Consider the following 18427-nt stretch of genomic DNA (forward strand, 5'->3'; position numbering starts at 1 on the left):
GGATCACCTATGAGTATAGGGAGACCTCCGACCAGGAACATTTGTCAAAAGGAAATAGAAAAGGATATTGCATAAGGGAAACAAAAAACCCTAAAGGAAACCTAGAACCACAAAATATGAAGATCATATCTTGAAATGTGAGAGGGTTGAATAGCCCCAGGAAGTAGTACAAAATCAACTAGAAAATCATTGGACTTAACACTGATATGATTCTTTTGCAGGAAGTTAAAATGAATGCACATGTTTTTTCAGAAGTGGCAAATTATATTTGGCTAAGTGCTAAATATACCTATAGTGAAGCTAATGGAGCTTTTGGTTGTATTGCTACAATGTGGAATCCTAATAAGGCTGTGGGCATGGATATTTTCATCAACACCCATTTTGTTGTCACAAACTTCAACACCCACTCAAGCAACTAGACTACTTTCAATTTTTATGCCCCTAACACTCGCAATGGTGGGCTTGTTGTCTAGAATGAGGCTACTACTGTGGCAAATTCTATGAGACATGGGAAATTTTTGTGTATGGGAGACTTCAACACCACGTTGTACCCTTCTAAGAAATTAGGGAGACTAGAGGATTTTTTGAGAAGAAACAATATAATTGATATTGAACTACAAGGCTCTATTTTTACCTGGTCTAATAATAGAATGGGGAAAATTTTGATTCAAGTTAGGCTTGACAAGGCAATAATCTCTTCAAGATGGGACATTCTCTAGGAAACCTCCCTAAAGGTTTTTCCAAGGACTATCTCAAATCGTTTGATGATACTTCTCTCTTAGACTCAAAAAGCTACTAGGTGAAGGCCTTTTAGGTATGAGATCATGTGGCACTCACACATTGAATTCAGGCATTGTATTGCAGAGTGGTGGAAGGATCTAGTAGAAGGCACTGCCATGTTCTGTGTTCCTAGAAAGCTTGACAGAATCAGAAAGGAGGTGAAATATTGGAGAAAATCCTCGTTTGGGATTTTATCCGAGGAAAAGAAGGTTACAGAGAAAAAGTTGGAAGCCCTCCAGATGCAACTTGCCCAAAACAACTTGTACATTGAGCAACAACAGGAGGAGAGAGTGTAGAGATGAATGGAGAACCCTTCTAAATAGGGAGGAAGTTTTCTAAAAACAAAGATCTAGGATACAAAGGTTGAAGGAGGGAGACAAAAACATGACTTTTTTTATAGATCAGCCTCGAGATGAAAAAAGAGAAACACTATGAATAGCTTGATGGATGATAATGACCACAAAGTCACTAAAATGGAATAGATAGAGGATAAAGTCAATTTCTATTTCCAAGAAATGTAAAACCCCCTGACAGCCTGGGTTAACCGCAACATAAAAAATGATATTTTGAGGTTGTTTCAACTGGTGATTGATAGTCAAATGAATGAGAAGATGACATGCAAGGTTGAAGAAGAGGAAGTTAGAAAGGTTATTTTCAGTATGGATCAATATAAAGCTCTTGGTCCAGATGGTTTTCCTCTTGCTCTCTTCCAGGAATTTTTGAACATTGTTAAGTATGATGTTATCCATCTTGCTCATGACTTTCTCAGAATGGGAACGTTGCTGAAGGAACTCAACCAAACCTTCATTGTTCTCATTCCTAAGATAGAGGACCCTTGGAGACTGGAAGACTTCAGACCCATTAGCCTTTGTAACACAATTTACAAGGTTATTGCTAAGGTTATAGTGAATCACATCAAGCCTCTCCTAGAAAAATTTATTGGCCCCTTTTAGAGTGGCTTCATGCCTAGGAGGTAGATTCTTGATGTAGTTATAACCACCCATGAGGTGATACACTCTATGGAAAGGTCTAAGAACCCAAGTATGGCTCTTAAACTAGATATCTCCAAAGCTTATGATAAGTTTAGGTGTGAATTCCTCTTTGCTATTCTTGCCAAACTTGGCTTTAATGAGAAGGTTAATAGTATTATAAAAAATGCTATTACCTCTGCTACTTTCACGGTGATCACCAATAGAGCTCTTGGCAATTTTTTGTCATCCTCCCAAGGTCTTTTCCAAGGTGAGCCCCTGTCTCCCTACCTTTTTATTACTGTAGCGGAAGTGCGAAGAAGAAATTTAGTGTCTTTGACTAACTCTAACAAAATCAAGGATGTTAAACCAGCCTCTCAGTGCCCCCCACAAATCATACATCAGTTTTTGTATGACACCTTCTTATTCAAGATCTCCTCCATCCATCAAGCTAGAGAATAAAAAGTCACCCTGAATCAATATGTGCTAGTCTCTGGTCAATACATAAATTACCTAGAAAAGAAAAGCCTTTTTCTTCAACACCATTGCCAACTTGAGAGATAAGTTGACAATTATTCTTGGCTGCCAGGGGGCATCCCTCCCAGATACTTATCTTGGCCTACCACTCATAATTAAGGAAGTTCCCAACTAGTTTTGGAATGGCCTGGTTGAATCCTTCCAAAAAAGGTTAGTGAACTAGAAAGGGAAAATCTTGAGTAATGTTGGGAAACTCCAACTTATCTCTGCCTCCCTGCAAGGCATCCCAGTGTATTTCCTATCCATTTTCAAAATCTTGGGCAAGTTCAGAGACATTATTGATAAAATCCAACGGAACTTCTTATGGTTTGGAACTGAAGAGAAGTCAAGAATGAATTTAGTTAGCTAAAAGAAAGTCTATCAACCAAAAGCTCTTGGTGGTTTGAATTTGAGAGGAACAAGAAACTTGAACAAGGCCCTATTAACCAAAATTGGCTTGAATTTGGTGAGCTCTTAAGGTAAACTGGTGCAACATAATTAAAGCTAAATACCTTGAGGGATTGTCTCCTCACCAATTCCCTTGGGCATGTGATCTCCCTCAGGGCTTCAAGAACTAGAACAATATGGTTAATACTAGAAAGATCTTGAAAAAGGGGTGCCATTGGATTATAGGGAATAGTAATTCTATTGATTTATGGGAGGATCAATGGATTCATGATAGTCCTCTCATGCACAATAAGTTCCTACCTCTGTAGGAAGAGTGTACGAGATTGTATGGCCCTCAGATTCAAAACTTCATCACCCCTAAAAGACAATGGGTCACTATCCAAAACCTTGAGCCCGTTGATTTGGGAATCACTTGGGAGCTACAGGACCTTTTTCGTACCTATAGGATCCCCCTCGATCCGATTGAGGACTACTTGGTGTGGAAAATCACACCCTTGGGAGAGTTTATAGTTAATTCTACTTATCTATGCTCCATGGGGGAGATGGTTTCCTAGGCTGATTGGAAAAAAGCCTAGCACCCTTGGATCCTACCAAAGATAACTTTTTCTCGTGGGAAACTTTGCATGGATCGATCCTCACCATTGATAACCTACAATGTAGAGGGTGCCAACTCACTAACTATTGTATTTTATGTCTTCAAGATGTGGAATTTATTTCACACTTGCTTATCTACTACCTCTTTGCCATAGTTGTTTGAAGGGAAGTTCTTTCCCTATGGGAGGTCAAATAGTGTATGGAGAATGAATTGAAATACTTTATTCATTGGAACGGGCCGACGGTGCATCCTTATCTCAAAAACTTATGGTCGATTATCCCTCCATATGTTACTTGGCATATCTAGAAGGAAAGGAACAATAGAATCTTCAAGGAACAAGCCAATACCAATGTGGGGGTGGCCTAACAGGTTATTAGGCTCATAAAAGAATGCAACGGGATCTAGTGTTGGAAACCCCCCTCCCTCGAATCTCCTGGGTGGTCTAGACTTGAAATGGGCTTTGTCGTGGAATGTTGAATCAATCATGGCACAATTTGACAATTCTAAAGTCCTAGCTAGGAAGAAGACGACATGGTTCCCTCCCCCTCCATCTTGGTTCAAACTAAATCTTGACAATTCAGCCATGATGGGAAGCACCATAGTAGGAGGTATTCCCCAGTATAGTACAGGAAATATGGTGGTCACCTATGCTGGTAACTATGGAGGAGGCTCCAATAATGAAGTAGAAGCTATGGCGCTCTTGTGGGGGTTGAGAGTTGCGAGAGCTCAAGGGATTGATAAGCTTGCCATTGAGGGGGATTTTATGCTTATCATTAAGGATACTAAGGGAGCAAGACAGAGTAACTGGTCGATTAAACTCATAATCGAGGAAATCTAAACATTGTTGGAAGATTACCATGACATCCAAGTGGCACACATATATTGGGAAGGGAATGGCGTGGCAGATGAGCTGGCCAAATTTGGCCATGGTGTTAGGGATTTGATGGAATGGGAGGACGTCAGAATGTTGTTGGATCATCAATGCAAGTGGTGATGGAAAGTGAGCATACTTTTAAAAATGTCACATGATGAATCAAAATAGGTGGCAAGCTGTCTTTTTTCCACAAGGACGTGAGGAAAAGATGATCCATAAAGGGCTTGTTTGAAAAGATAGTATGAGGATGTGCAATAATGTTTTAGTTGTTGTGAACACTGATTACTATTGTAAAAGGACGTAGAGGGGGGATTTGGCAAGATATAGAAAACAACCTACTAATAATCATAATAACAACTTATTGTATTCCCACACTAACTACAACTGGCATCGGTCGTTTACGGAGGGAAAGAGACCGCTCACATGTGCCACAGAGGATGGATTTTTGTCTTTCGAGAAACTTTTTAGAATTATGGTAACTATGCAATACCTTGTCATTTTTATCATTCAGGCTTCTCATTATACATTTCATACTTGCAAAGAGGCTATGTCGTCTAAAGATTTGGTTGTTGACTTGGGTGAAGACATGGGTGTTCATGATTGCATAGAACCAATTTGTGTGGAGAAGGGCATCCGTAGCAATGAGGTAGTGATGGTCTACTTGTAGGAAGGCAGCCTCTTACTGTATATGGAGGGAATAGGGAAGCATAATGAGATTGTCTCGGTCCATTTCTTCCAAACTTGGAAGGAAAGAAAGGTGACTGTCAATGGTATGGAATTTGAAATCTCTGAGGAAACCATTGTGAGGACTATAGATTTCACTATGGAAGGATAGAAATGGTGAAGGCATGCTAAGGTTAATGAGGAGCCTAGTTTGTGGAAATTTTTCAAACTCAAGGAGGAACCAACGCGAATGTGTAGATGGAATTTCACGAGAAGCCCTCCTTAAGCTTTGGGACACCATATGCTATGCATTCGCTGGAAGGTTCTATTTTTAAAGCCAGGAGGAAACATGAGGAGGGTAAAAAATTCTACATTATCCACTAGGGGCTTATGAACAAGTTGTATTTTCAACACCTAGCCCAAAACCCACCTCTTTTGGTTAACTCTTTGGCCTCGATGACCCCCGAAGTCTCCTTGGACCTTGGACCTTGGCCTAGCCATAAGAATTTAAAGAAAACCCATGGCCTGGAAGTCAAAATGGACCCAGAAGCCAAAATCAGCCTCATCAAGTTGGACTTGGATACTAAGAAGGGTTTAGATACTAAGAAGGGGACACAAAGCACCAGGAGAACCAATAAGCACCTCCAGTTAGATAAATTCAAGTCCCCCCCTCCCCCACCAAAAAAAAAATTCCACCTCTGAGTCTTCCAACGGTGATGTCAAACCCGCGAGAAAGAATAGATTACCTCAATCTATCCCTAGCCCTCTCAGCCCTTCCCATATCTTTGACACCCTAGAGGCTACCTCGACTAGAAGTGTGGGGGGGGGGAAGACATCACTTCCCTTAGGAAAGAACTCAACAAAGACACTAGGAAGAAAGGGAAGCACAACCATAGTAAGGTCAAATTGGAAAGCCTAGAACATTCTATAAAAGACCTTGTTGATAATCAAACTAGTATCTACCAACGATTTGAAACATTGGTGGAGTTTTCCACCAAGGTCATGCACTTCGTGGCCACAACCTTATATTTCCTGTAGGCTAAGAAAGAGGAGAAGGATTTGGGCAAAGGTACTAAGAATAATCGATACATCTATGGCTTTCTGGTGGAGGACTAGCTAAAGACCTTCCTACAGAAACCGGTTAAGGGAGAGGGGGAGGATCTGATCAAGGATGTTGCTGAGGAAAAGGAGGAGGATAAGCAAGGGCAAGAAGAGAGCAATTAGCCTTGATTCTGGTGTTTTGTATGTGTAATTTTTTTATGCTTAGTACTTTGAACTTGATACCCCATGGGGTCTTAGCTTTTAAGATTATGTTGATTAAGAGCACCATTTTGTATAGGAGCTGCTGGTACATTTTACAGTCTTTTATGGATATTAGTCTAAGGTATGATAGTATTGTTAATCATGTTGTGGACATATTTTGTTTTTTGAAGTTTAAAGATGGCATAGGATAGACAATTGGGAGGTTACCTCCGGCTGATTGTTCAGACTATTTGTTACTTGGGGTCAAACCCCCGTTCTTTTTTTGTTGCTATCAAATATTTCAAAAACAATAGAAGTCGTTCCACACTTCCACTAAAGCCTCCAATTCTACTCTGTTGTTAGTAGTATCTTCAACAAATTTTATAGTTTTACTACATAATTTCCCATCCCACCAATTAACTACACATCGGATTCTTGAAGTTCCTAGGTTGCCCCCTAACACCCATAGAAATTTATTGTGAACCAACGAAATTGTATGATAGTACACTTGCAAATTTCTCTTTCTTTACTCTCTCTTTCTATAAAATTACTAATTGTTTTTAAATTTAATATTATTTTTTTATAGAAATCAATTTCTAAATACTTTATTGCATTTTTAAAAACTTACACTAATTATTTATTAATACTAATTTAGAATACAAAACATAAATGAGAACTTTACCTATTGGCTTAATAATAATTTTTTAATTTTATATTCTTTTCATGATAAATATAAAACAATTTCCATATATTATCAAATTTCAGGCATCCGTACACTTGTATTTAACAACCCCAAAAAGGTAAATAGCAATAATTATCTTTTGATCTTTTTGGAAAGTAGCCCCTGCCGACATCAGTTAAACACGTAATAAGTTCCTGGGACCACTTGAAGCAATATATATTTTGTGGTCTTCCGGTCACTGGAAGCGCTCAGATTCATTGCATACAGCCGCTTGTAGTGTGATGGAACACTGACTGACTGTGACTGGTGAGAGATAACACAGCCGTAGAGTTTTATCAACTGCGATTTTGCGCGGCCATTAATTATGAAGGAACTTAACTATGAAGGAACTTGACTTATAGGGTACACCGACAACAACCCTTGACAGATACAACCTCCCCGGCATATTCTCTTCTCGGCCATTAATGGAAAGTGTACAATGCCAAACGTGGATGGTGAAGATTCGATCCGGACGACTTGCTCTCGATTCTGTATTTGGAGAGCTCAAAATGGCTTTTCATCTTGCCGCACAACATCTCCGAAAGGAAATTGCGGCAAATTCAGGCAAATCCGGAATTCTATTTTGCGTATTCTACCCTCATGCGGAATAGACAGAAGCTACCGAAAATAGCATCTTATCTTATCTTTGCATACGGAACGCTGCATTTGAAAGGTTTGAGGTCATTGCGAGACCGCCTGTATTTTTCTAGGGTAATCGCTAAGATCAGCTTGTTTCGCAAATGTTTGTACGATTTTGAAAGCTCTCTTCAAATATTTGTGTATTTTAAATGTTCTTCGAAAATATTTGTATAATTTCAAAAGATCTTCGAAACTATTTGTATAATTGTAAAAGATCTCTAGAAGATACCGAAAATAGCATCTTATCTTATCTTTGATTGAATACCTAAGGCTGCATTTGAAAGGTTTGAGGCCATAGGCAGAGCTCGGCTCAGTCGCCGGTATCAACATTTTCTTGATTTTCCTGAATTTCAGTAAGAGAATCGTTGTGTTTTGCTTGTTTTGGAAATAATTGTGCGATTTCTAAAGCTCTCTGTAAATATTTTTGTAATTTCAAAAGCTCTTAGCAAATATTTGTATAATTCAAGAATTTCATTGAAAAATATTAGCATAATTTTAAAAGTTATTTGAAAGTGTGTAATTTCAAAAGATCTTTGCAAATATTTGTTGTAATTTCAAAGAAACACTTCACAGATAAAGCATTTAAGGCGTTCTTTTGCAAATATTTGTATAATTTGAAAAATCTCTTTGCAGGTATTTGAGGTTTACAATGGGCAGAGAAAGAATAGAACTAAAGAAAATAGAGAAAGCCGCAGCGAGGCATGTAAGTTTCTCGAAGCGGAGGAAGGGTTTGATAAAAAAGGCGAAGGAGCTTTCTATTCTCTGCGACGCGGAGATCGCGCTCATCGTTTTTTCTGCATCAGGGAAGCTCTTCGAGTACTCCAATACCAGGTACCATTTTCTCGTCCTGATTTTATTTATTTAGGAAAAAATCTACAGTTTTGGAGTTGGTTTTCACAAATTTTGTTTAATTTTTAAGAGTGTTAACAGAAAGCTAGTTTTATGTTATGCAACAAAAGTGTATCTAGTAGTTATTCAACTTTTAAAATTATTCTTTTTGTATTTAAATTGTTTTGGTGTGAATACTTTGTTTTCAAAAAAAAAAATTAATAATATTTTCTTTAAGTGATTCTGTTTTTATTTATCTTAAAATTTATGTATTAATAATTATAAATTTAATTTTTTAAAAATATTTTCTTTAAAGGTGCACTCTTTGAGCATAAAGATCTCAATTTTAAATTTTTCAAAATAATATTTCATACAAAACTATAATTATAAAATGACAATGTATTTTATAAGAAGAGTTATTGTTTATATTTTACAATTTATTTTAAAATAAAAATCATTTTATTGATCTAAAAATTTGATATTTTTAAAATTATAGAACTCTTAATATAAACATTTACAAAATAAAGAAATCTAGAAAGAAGAATACATATTTTTTTAGAATTTATTTTCAAGATTAAAACAACAAAAGATTAAAAAATTGTTTGTTGAAAATATTTGTAATACGAAAAATAATGAAGTTTAGTTTAGCTTTTTCTTTAAATATTGCTTTTTAGTTTCCATAATTTATTTAGTAAATGGAATATATATTTGTTAAAGACATTGCTATTTTTTCATTTTATTTTATTTTTCTTATTAATTTTTCATAATAATTTTGATAAATTGAATTTAAATAAATAATATTTATTAATCTATTTAAAATATTTTATTAAATATTATGTTATTTAAATTGAAAATTATTAATAATCTAATTTGTTCACATAAGATTATATTTTAAATCTTTACTTTTAACTATTATTTTTCTTTTCCTATTTATTTGAAAAATAATTACTTGTGAGCTTCACATTCATGTTGTATCTCTATTTACTTAACTTTTGATTTTTTAAAATTGATTTAGGTTTTAGTTTTTAAATTATTTTAATTTATTTTTTATATTAGTTTAGTTTTTTATTTAAATATTATTATTTTTTTTTTATAATTTATTTAATCGATAGAATATTTGTTAAACATGATTTTCGATGGAATTTTTTAAAATATTTTATTTTTATTTTTATGAATAGTCCCTTCCTTATATTAAAAAAGTACAATAAAGTTACATATTTACAAAAAATAGTTTTTTTCATATTTGATAAACTGATTTAAATGAATAATATTTATTAATCTATTCAAAAGAGTTTAGTAAATATTATGTTATTCAAATTAAAATTTATTAATAATCTAATTTATTTGCTTAAGATTATATTTTTAATATTAATGTTATTATCAATCACCTTGTTGCCCCACTTTTCATCCCGAATCCATGATGCAAAGTAGGGAATGTTATGTCTTGGTTAAGTCTGTGTCTCTGGGTCTAGTTTTAATCTTTCTTAGGTACAAAGTTTCTCCATCGGATTATCCATTCTTCCTTTCCTTTGCATCACGTGGCCAGGCAAGTTTCCCTCTATGCCATGAGTTTGTGGGTCGTCTACGACCTAATCTGATGGAGATTCTTACAATTCACAAAGTGATCTTCAGTAATGAACTTGTTTATGGCTTGTCATGTTTTTCATGAGAAAGAATGAAGCTTGTGGAGAATGGAGTATCGCGTTCTCTGCAGCGAGTTTCTACCCTTGAAGGTGATTTCCTGCAGAGACTAACAAATGAGGCTTGCAGGCTAAAGCAAGAAGCAAGTAAGTTGTTCTATGGATAAGTCATATCTCCATTACAGTCTTTTGCCTCGGGAAGCATTCAGAATTCATCATAGTGCTCAAAATCACCTCTAGCAGAAAACTCTAAAGCAGCTTCTCCACAGCGGGTTTTCGACCCATGAAGTCAATTTTCTGATACAGGCATTAGTGAAAGAGAAAAACAAGTAAGTGAGCCCCTCTTCGACTTTCGCAGCCCTTTTGTGATTTTCTGAAACTAAGAGGCATATTGACTTAAAGGGTAAAGTGAAATTAAAAGAATGGACGGAAAAACAGAAATCGCCTTCCCATTTTGTTGCTTGATCATACTGTGCTAATCTCGATTGATAGGCAAACTGTTATGAATTGCCTCAGAGTCCCAGAACGAGAAGAATTCTTAGAATTGACAGTAGGAGGGGCAATGTCTAAGTTCTCCTTGAAGAAAATGGTGTGGAGAAAAGAAATTATGAGGTCTTGGTTCCAAAAGTCGTGGGGCACTAAGAGTAAGGTCCCTAAGACTCTTTTCGACACTAATCTCAAGCCCGAGATCGTTGACATTTTGGTTCTCCTACATAGATTGAAAGGTGAGGTAGAAGCACTTAATTTTGTTGAATAATATTTCTTTTTGGTACAGATTATCTGTTCAGATACACATTATGTTGATTGGGCCTCTGAGGTTAGTGAGCATCTGTCCAGAGCCCTTAGCGCCACAAAATTTTACAACACATTTTACATGTCTTCATTTCTGATTTACATGTTAGCATCTCTTCAATTATGGCCGGGTTTGTCGAGATTAGAAAATTTTCCTAATGATGTAAAATGCTATGAGTTCTACCCATGCTTGCAATTACAAAACAGTTATGTAGAATATGTCAGAATTAATGACACGTTTACAATGAGAATTTGCAGGGAACTCCAAGGATGCTCAGAAAGGAGATTCAGCCCAGAAGCGATGGCGGCCATTAGTCAATTTGGGAATTATTTTATCCAGTTCTCAACCTTTTCCTATTTGCGTCTTGCATCTTTTGATGGATTCCCTTTGAAGCTACCTAGATACCCGAGCGACATGATTGTGTTGATAGAGATCATGAGGCGGGTGGTCCAAGTGAATGTGCTAAGCAGAAGCCTGAAGAAGAAGGGGTATGAATTCCCTATGAAGGTTGGGGCTTATAGTTGTGAGTCTCAATCTGATGTGGAGAACATGCTCAAGGCCTTTGAGATGAAATACAAATTGGAAGCATATGAGGTCATCAGACCTATGTTCGATCCTAATGGATATGCAAGGGATGTGTTACAAATTGGGAGTGTGATCAAACATGTTACCACTGTGTTGGAATATTCAAATATGGAAAGAGTACTTATGAGAGGGGGGGGTGAATCATAAGTATCCCATTTTATCCAATAAAACTTTTAACTAAAAGTAAACTGCATGCATGTAAATACATCAAATAAACTTGAAACTAAACACATGCATCAATAACTCATAACACTGGAATTTTGGTAACCCAGAAACCCTCCAGGAATAAGAAGGTAAAACTGGGGTGGGGATGATACCCACAAAAATTACTGCAACAATATTGTTCAACCACTTCTGATGGTCTGCCCTGGTAAAGGCTTTACACTGTGTCAATAGTGACCTGGTTAGAGGATTTCAAACACTTATCATGAAGTGTTACCCTGTTAAAGGATTTAATCACCTAATTAAGGATTTATCGAAATAGCTGTTAAGCTAACCTATCACCATAGGATTTTTATTCTAATACAATTGCTAGAGAGTATTAGGTACAATAAACCTGACTGATTACAATCCTTGATTGCTGAATACAGGTACTTGTTCTGCTTTTTCTGATCTGGATCCTTTTTGTGATCTGATAATCCTCGCTTTTGAAAATAAAATTCCTTGCGAACCCTTGTATGTCTTCTCACACCTCTCGTCTCCTTTACAATGAAATTTTATTTTTCTTATAAAGACATTTGAGAATTTAGGGTTAGGTATGGATCTACGATCCACATTCAATCTTCATTTTCCACTCAATACTTATCTTTTGCTGATTGGTTGCATGCCTTCATCATTTTTCTTATTGGCTGCATGAAAATTGCATAGGAAAAATAAAATATTCGATCTCGTCATTAAATCCTTGGAGATTTACCTTATGTCGGCTGTAAAAACTGTTTGCATCATAGTTTGTGCAATTTCAAACTCTTATGCTGATCTACTGAGTTACTCAGCTCTTGAAGTATTGCTGATACTTGGCACATGTTGTCTCCTGAATAGCCCGGCACTTTAACAAAACTGTATCACTCGGCACCTGTTAACACTCGGCACTTGTGTTGCTCGGCACTTATATTTCGCTCGGTATCTGATCTTCACTCGGTATCTAATCTTCACTCGGTATCTGATCTTCACTCGGCACATGAAGATCACTCGGCATGCATGATGTACTCGGCATCCAATGTGGAATATGTTTAAGTGTGTTGGCACTCAATTGTCAAAAACCATTATGAGGTTAACAATCTCCCCCTTTGACATGAGTGACAAAAACACTTAACTGACCTTATAATTATATTTACTAATCTGATTGGTATGTACAGATTTTGAAGAAAACTTGATCAAAATTTGTAACTTACAATCTTACAATATATACCTCAAAAAATTTTGTAACTCCCCTTGAGTTGATTGTGCCTTATCTGTATAACAAGCTCCTCCTTTGTATTTTTTCATTATGTTCAAGGGTTAAGACCATATTTAGCCAAAAATGTGCTATTTACCTCCATAATCATTCTGAGAGCTGCATCCCAATTGTTCAAAGCAATTTCCAATGACTTGTGCTGGATAGCAGTCTCGGCAGCAAGATGAATAAGTCCATCTAATGTAGAAAGATTTGAGTGTTTCTTGAGAACAGTTTCAGCATAGACTTGTTCTTTATGGAGTATCTCTAAATGTGGGGTAATGGAGGACTGGATCTGTATTAATTTGGCCTTGATATTAGCCTCATCTGTTGTTAAGATAGCTATTTCTTTATGAGTGTGAAGCGATTGAGCAAAATGCTTCTCACTTTGAGCTGGATCATTTGGTAGTTGCATGCTTGAAATGTTTAAATTTCTTTCCAAGCTTAGTATCTTTTGGCTTGTTTCTTGTGTGAAGTATGAAAAATCACACAACTTTTTGTACAGTGAGAATATATTCTCAAGTACCTTCTTCACTTTATCAATAAGCTTTGCCAATTCAACTTGTGAAAGTGTAATTTGTCTTGATATTTTCTCATTCACTTTCCCCTGAAATTTTCTTTCTGACCATTCCATAAGTTTTGCATTGGTTTCTAGGTCTTCATTTGTCACCTGGTCAACAATATCTGTTAGTTGCTCTGTGATATGCTTTGACTCATCCGGTGATTGCAAACTGAAGGCATCCATAAAGATGTCCTTTATCTCATAAAGTGTTTGCTTATGTTTATACTCCTTCCTGAGTATTTCTTGTCTTTTCCTTCTATTGAGTGCATCCTGCACCTCATTGATTTGATCAATGGTTATTGATTTTGAGTCATAGCTCGGTATGACTATCTCCTCATCTAATTCAGGGTCTCCATAGTGAAGTACCCTTGCAACTCTGGTAGTATTGGATGGTGGTACAGAAATTTGCAATGGTTGGTGTGAAGGAGTTCCCAAGGTAGGCAAATTTATTAATGTTTGTATTGCCTCCTGTTCTTTAGGGGTTTTTACTATTTCCTCCTCCTTCTGTCTACCATGATCAATTATTGTAATCTGTGGAAGTGCACCTTGTGTTTGTGTCGTAGGATCAAATGTAATAGTCTGTCCTGTTTGTTCTTTTCCTTTTTCTACAGCTGCACTTTGCCTTTGTCTTGCAGCATCAATTATGCTTGTTGGTATTTGGAATTGATTACTAGTAGTTGTGATAGAAGGTGGTTCTTGTGAATTCACCTTATCTTTGACTATATTTTCTACTAGTTTATGTAACTCATCTATACTTACCAATACTGGATCTGTACACAATATTGCTTGTTGTGTAGATTGGTCAAGAATTCTTTTCAGATCTTCTGCAGTTAATGGATTGATATTCTGACCAGAAGTATCAGGAACATCAGTAATCGTCACAGTGTCTGCAGGTGAGATGGATGCTTGTGGAGGGCTAGGAGGTGGCAATTGTGTGTCTTGCACACTTTGATCTGGTTGCTGCTCTTGCTCAACTGTTGCCATTTTGTCCTATTTTTCTGTCTCTTCCTCCTCTCCATCTTTCTTTTCTTCTTCTCTTTTCTTTTCTTCTTCTTCTTTCCTCTCTTCTTCTCTTCTCTTTTCTTCTTCTTCTTTCCTTTTTCTCCTCTCCTCTATTGATATAGCAACTTCTTCCTTGTATTCTTCCTCAAGAAAATCTTCAATCTTTTTGTACAAATTCTTCCATGACTTCATTGTTCTTTGAACAATCTCTTCCATTCTGTTTTGAAGTATGAAGAATGCCCTGTACTTAGGTGTAAACCTGTTATTATGCCTTTTGACTGCTTTGCTAACTTGTTCTCTAGTCAAATCTGGCAATACACTGGCTAGGGTTGATTCCCTCATCTCCTTCTCCATTTTCAAACAAAAATGCCATCTGTCTTCTACAATTTTTGACAGCTCTTTTGGCAATTGACCATCTAGTTCAAGTGGAGTGTACTTGAACTGTGCCATCATTCCATACACTGTTTCTTCTATTTTATTTTGTTCTTCTTTATTAAATTTACTAAAATCAACTTTATTTAAATTATTCAAGTCACCACTTGCAATCTTTTTACATAAGATATCAACTGATGAATTGCTTACCTTTTCTGATTGATCTTCTTCATCAATGTCAGGTTGAGCCACATACCTTCTTCTTTTCCTCGGCTCTTCCTGTGTTTCCTTGATTTGTTTCTTCTTGGTAACTTCCTCTTTAGCCTTTTGAGTGAAGGCCCTTGTTGATGCTCGTGTTGTTGGCTTTTGTGGTGATGGCGTGGCAACTTTCTTTGATCTGGGCTTGGCTGAAGGCTGTTCTGTTGCCTTTCTCTTCTTTGGCTTGGCTTCAGTTGGTGCTTCCTTGGCTTCTTCTTCCTTTGCACCTTCCTCCTTGTCTTCTCCAAGACCTTGAGTTAGTTCCATTGGCCCTTGTTTTTGCTCATCTTCATCATCACTATCATCTTCTTCTTCTTCTGCCTCAGCCTCAATTTCTTTGCCAAACTTCTTTTTAATTTTCTTTATTAATTTGTCTTTCTTCTTCAATGTAGAAGCAGTTTTTAATTCCATGTTTATCTTTGATCTCACCACATCATAAGTGCCAAAATGTGGTGCTCTTTTATCTGCTTCTTCTGCCAATAATGCAGTTATTGTTGCAGATGCCTCATCAATATTGATTTCGTATCCGAATGGCCTTAGCCATCTTAGCCTTGGTATTACATCTTGAATATAAGTAAAATCTATGTCAACTAAGAAACATATGTCATTAGTATGTTTTTCCACTAAGGAAGCTAGTATCCTTGATCTTTGCTTCATGGATTTCTTGAAATCCTCAAAATAGCTTGTCATCAAGGTATCAAAATTTTCTCCCATTTGCTCTATATATTCATTAATTTGTGCAATGATGGTTCTATCATTTCTCCATGCTACTTTACCAAAAGAAGGAAATTCATTTTGTACATAAAAGAATATGCAAACTAGGATTGCTCCAAATTTGCATTGACTGCCTTTTGTTCTTCTTATAGCAGCTAAGTTTTCATTGATCTATTGCAATTGCAGTTTTGCAAGATCATAAGTATGATCCTTTTTCACCAATTTGTAACCTATATCTACTGCAATGCATGGTACACTGTTGAGTCTACTAGATTGATAGAATTTGTGAGCAATGACTCTAACAGCAAATTCAACTAGAGGATCCTGTATGGTATGAATTGTCATTCCTCTTTTGTTCCATTGTGCACCAGTATTCCTTTCAATGACCTCCTTTGATTCACTTCTTAGGGTTTTGTGCCGATCTAGGGTTGGGTACCCTGTTACTCTATGTATAATTTCCTTTGTCAATTTGATGGGCATATCTTCCAACCATAAGTTTCCTCCATGAATTCTACTCAGTACAAGTCTAATCCATTCAATTTTGAATACGGTGGGAAAACTTAAAACTCGGGTCAAACCCTTTCTTTCTACGATTTTGAATTCTTCTTTCAAGACTCCATCTACACACAGTTTATCATATGCTTGTCTAATTTCCATATCTCCTAGGGCTCCTATCTTGCAATTGTAACATTTCCTCACGTCTTGAACCATTACAACTTTTGGGGGAATGTGGGAGAGAGCTCCGGTTGGGTCGTTTTTGTAGGCAACTTCAGGAATAGGATGGAAATCAGGTTGCTTGACTTCATTTGAAACTAACTAAACTTCAAATGACTCTTTTTCCTGGGTTTTCTTTGAACTTGACGCCATTTTTGCGAACTAGGGTTTATACAACAAATGGGTATGAAACTACGTAACTCGGCACAAATGAAAATACCTTTAGATCAATGAAAAACATGTTAAATGAGGTTGCAATCTACTTGAAACACTAGATTCTTGCTATGAAGTCGCTCAGCTCTCTTTCTTCTCCTTTGCTTCTTGATCGTGATGAGAGAAACTGATTAAAATCACGATAATATACCCTGATTTCATCGCATTAAATGCTCAACTATGAACTCAGCTTCTGAAGAAATTGTAACCTAACTCAGCTTCCACTATATTTCACTTTACTCGACTTCCATTGAAATTATCTAACTCGGCATTGGTTATCAACTCGGTCGCTGTTGGGAGCTCGGCATCTATTTTAACTCGGCATCCAAAGACAGCTCGGCAACAACATTTAGTTTTTGTCTTGACATCTTGTTTCATGTGGATTTATACCTTGCTTAGCTTCTTTGTCTTGGGACTGATGTGTGATATAGCTTTATATATCATTCCTATGTTCTTCTCATGCTTAGTTTGATGAAGTGTGATCACTTAACCCATTGGGTGAAGTGATCCCTCCACTTGATGTGTTGCACTCATCTTTCTTTTTCCAAGTCTTATTCATTTGCCCTCTTATCTTTTCGTTGTCAATCTTTTGTTTTCCTTTGTTATCTTTAGTCTTGGGTGCTTTTGATCTTGTAGGACAGTTTCTGCTGATATGACCAATTTTCAAACAACTGAAGCATGTAGTTTGATTCAACCATCTTTTATAGTTCCTTTTGAAATGTGTTCTTATACAGTTCTGTGGTATATGTCCATATTCTTGGCAATAGTGACAATTGTACCTGGTGTTGTAATCCCAATGATAATGACTTTCATTCCCTTCTGTTTTTGCTAGATGATTTGATATCCACATAGGTTTTGATCTGCATTCAAATGCCCTATGTCCATATTTTTTGCAATTAGAACAATGTCCACCAAATCTCTGAGTCCTTGTGACATTGGATTTGCAATTTTGTGTCATATGTCCTTGCATGTTGCACTTGTGACAAAAACTTTTGGGTATGTTTGATTGATTGAATCTTCTACTCCTACACACATTAGTTGTATGCCCCTTCTTATTACAGTAATGACAAGTGGGTTTTGAATTCTTACTTTTGTCACTTCTTTGTTCAGCACTTTTTGATGATTCTCCAACTTCAGTGCTATTGTATCCTAGTCCTGATGTATCATGGGCAGATTTTGGTGATTTCAGCAACTGTTCAAAATACTTGATGGCTTCACTTGATTTATTGAGATTCTCTGCTACCTCTTTTTCTCTGTTTAATTCATTCTGCATTTTTTCATTCTGCATCTTCAAAGTAGAGATTTCAATATCTTTTACATTGAGTTCATGATGAAGGTTCATCATTTGGGCAAGTGTATCCATCTGCATGTTTGAGATCCTTGTCAGTTCAGTACATTTTTCTTCAAGTCCATTTGCAAGATTTCTTTTGTCATTTTTCATCATGACCTTATCATCAACTGCTTTTTTCTTTTGCTCGGTAATTTCACATATCATTATGGCATGTGATTCATGTTCCATCTTGAGAGATCTTATCTCATCTGCTTGAATTTTGTTTTTCTCCATCAATTCTGCTATTGCTGCATCAAACTCTTTAGTGACTCCACTGGAAAATATGTTGGTGGTATCAATCTCCTTGTAGTGTATATCATTTTTAGTTATGGCTAGATCCTTCCTTTTTTTTAATGAGTTTCTCAATTTGTTTCTGAATTCCTCCAAGCTATGCAAAGCAAGTTGCACATCTATCACTTGATTTTCAATGATCTTTCCAAGTTTGAAAGCTTCCATCTTTAGATCTTTTCCTCCAAGCTGTTAGGCTTTTCCTTGTGAGAACTTGGATTAGCTCTGATACCAATTGTTGGAATATTCAAATATGGAAAGAGTACTTATGAGAGGGGGGGGGTGAATCA

At 36.4% G+C, this 18427-nt stretch overlaps 1 protein-coding gene across 7 annotated transcripts in view; it reads left to right on the forward strand.

The window, feature by feature from the left end:
* Positions 1–7219: 7219 nt before the first annotated feature.
* The window catches only part of LOC149533987 (truncated transcription factor CAULIFLOWER D-like), a 148672-nt gene continuing 137464 nt past the window's right edge, over positions 7220–18427 (forward strand). Inside the window, exons 1-2 of one of the 7 annotated variants that reach the window (XM_089805181.1) lie at positions 7220–7440; positions 8040–8237. In XM_089805181.1, coding sequence (XP_089661307.1) covers positions 8056–8237 — 182 coding nt within the window. In that variant the 5' untranslated portion in view covers positions 7220–7440; positions 8040–8055. Of the gene's footprint in view, positions 7514–7591; positions 7760–8039; positions 8238–18427 lie in introns of those variants that run through there. The other 6 variants (XM_089805184.1, XM_089805178.1, XM_089805179.1 and 3 more) reach the window with 6 other exon arrangements.

This window comes from Cupressus sempervirens, chromosome 10, assembly GCF_028749045.1.
Source record: "Cupressus sempervirens isolate cs-2001-9-10 chromosome 10, ASM2874904v1, whole genome shotgun sequence".
Taxonomy (NCBI): domain Eukaryota; kingdom Viridiplantae; phylum Streptophyta; class Pinopsida; order Cupressales; family Cupressaceae; genus Cupressus; species Cupressus sempervirens.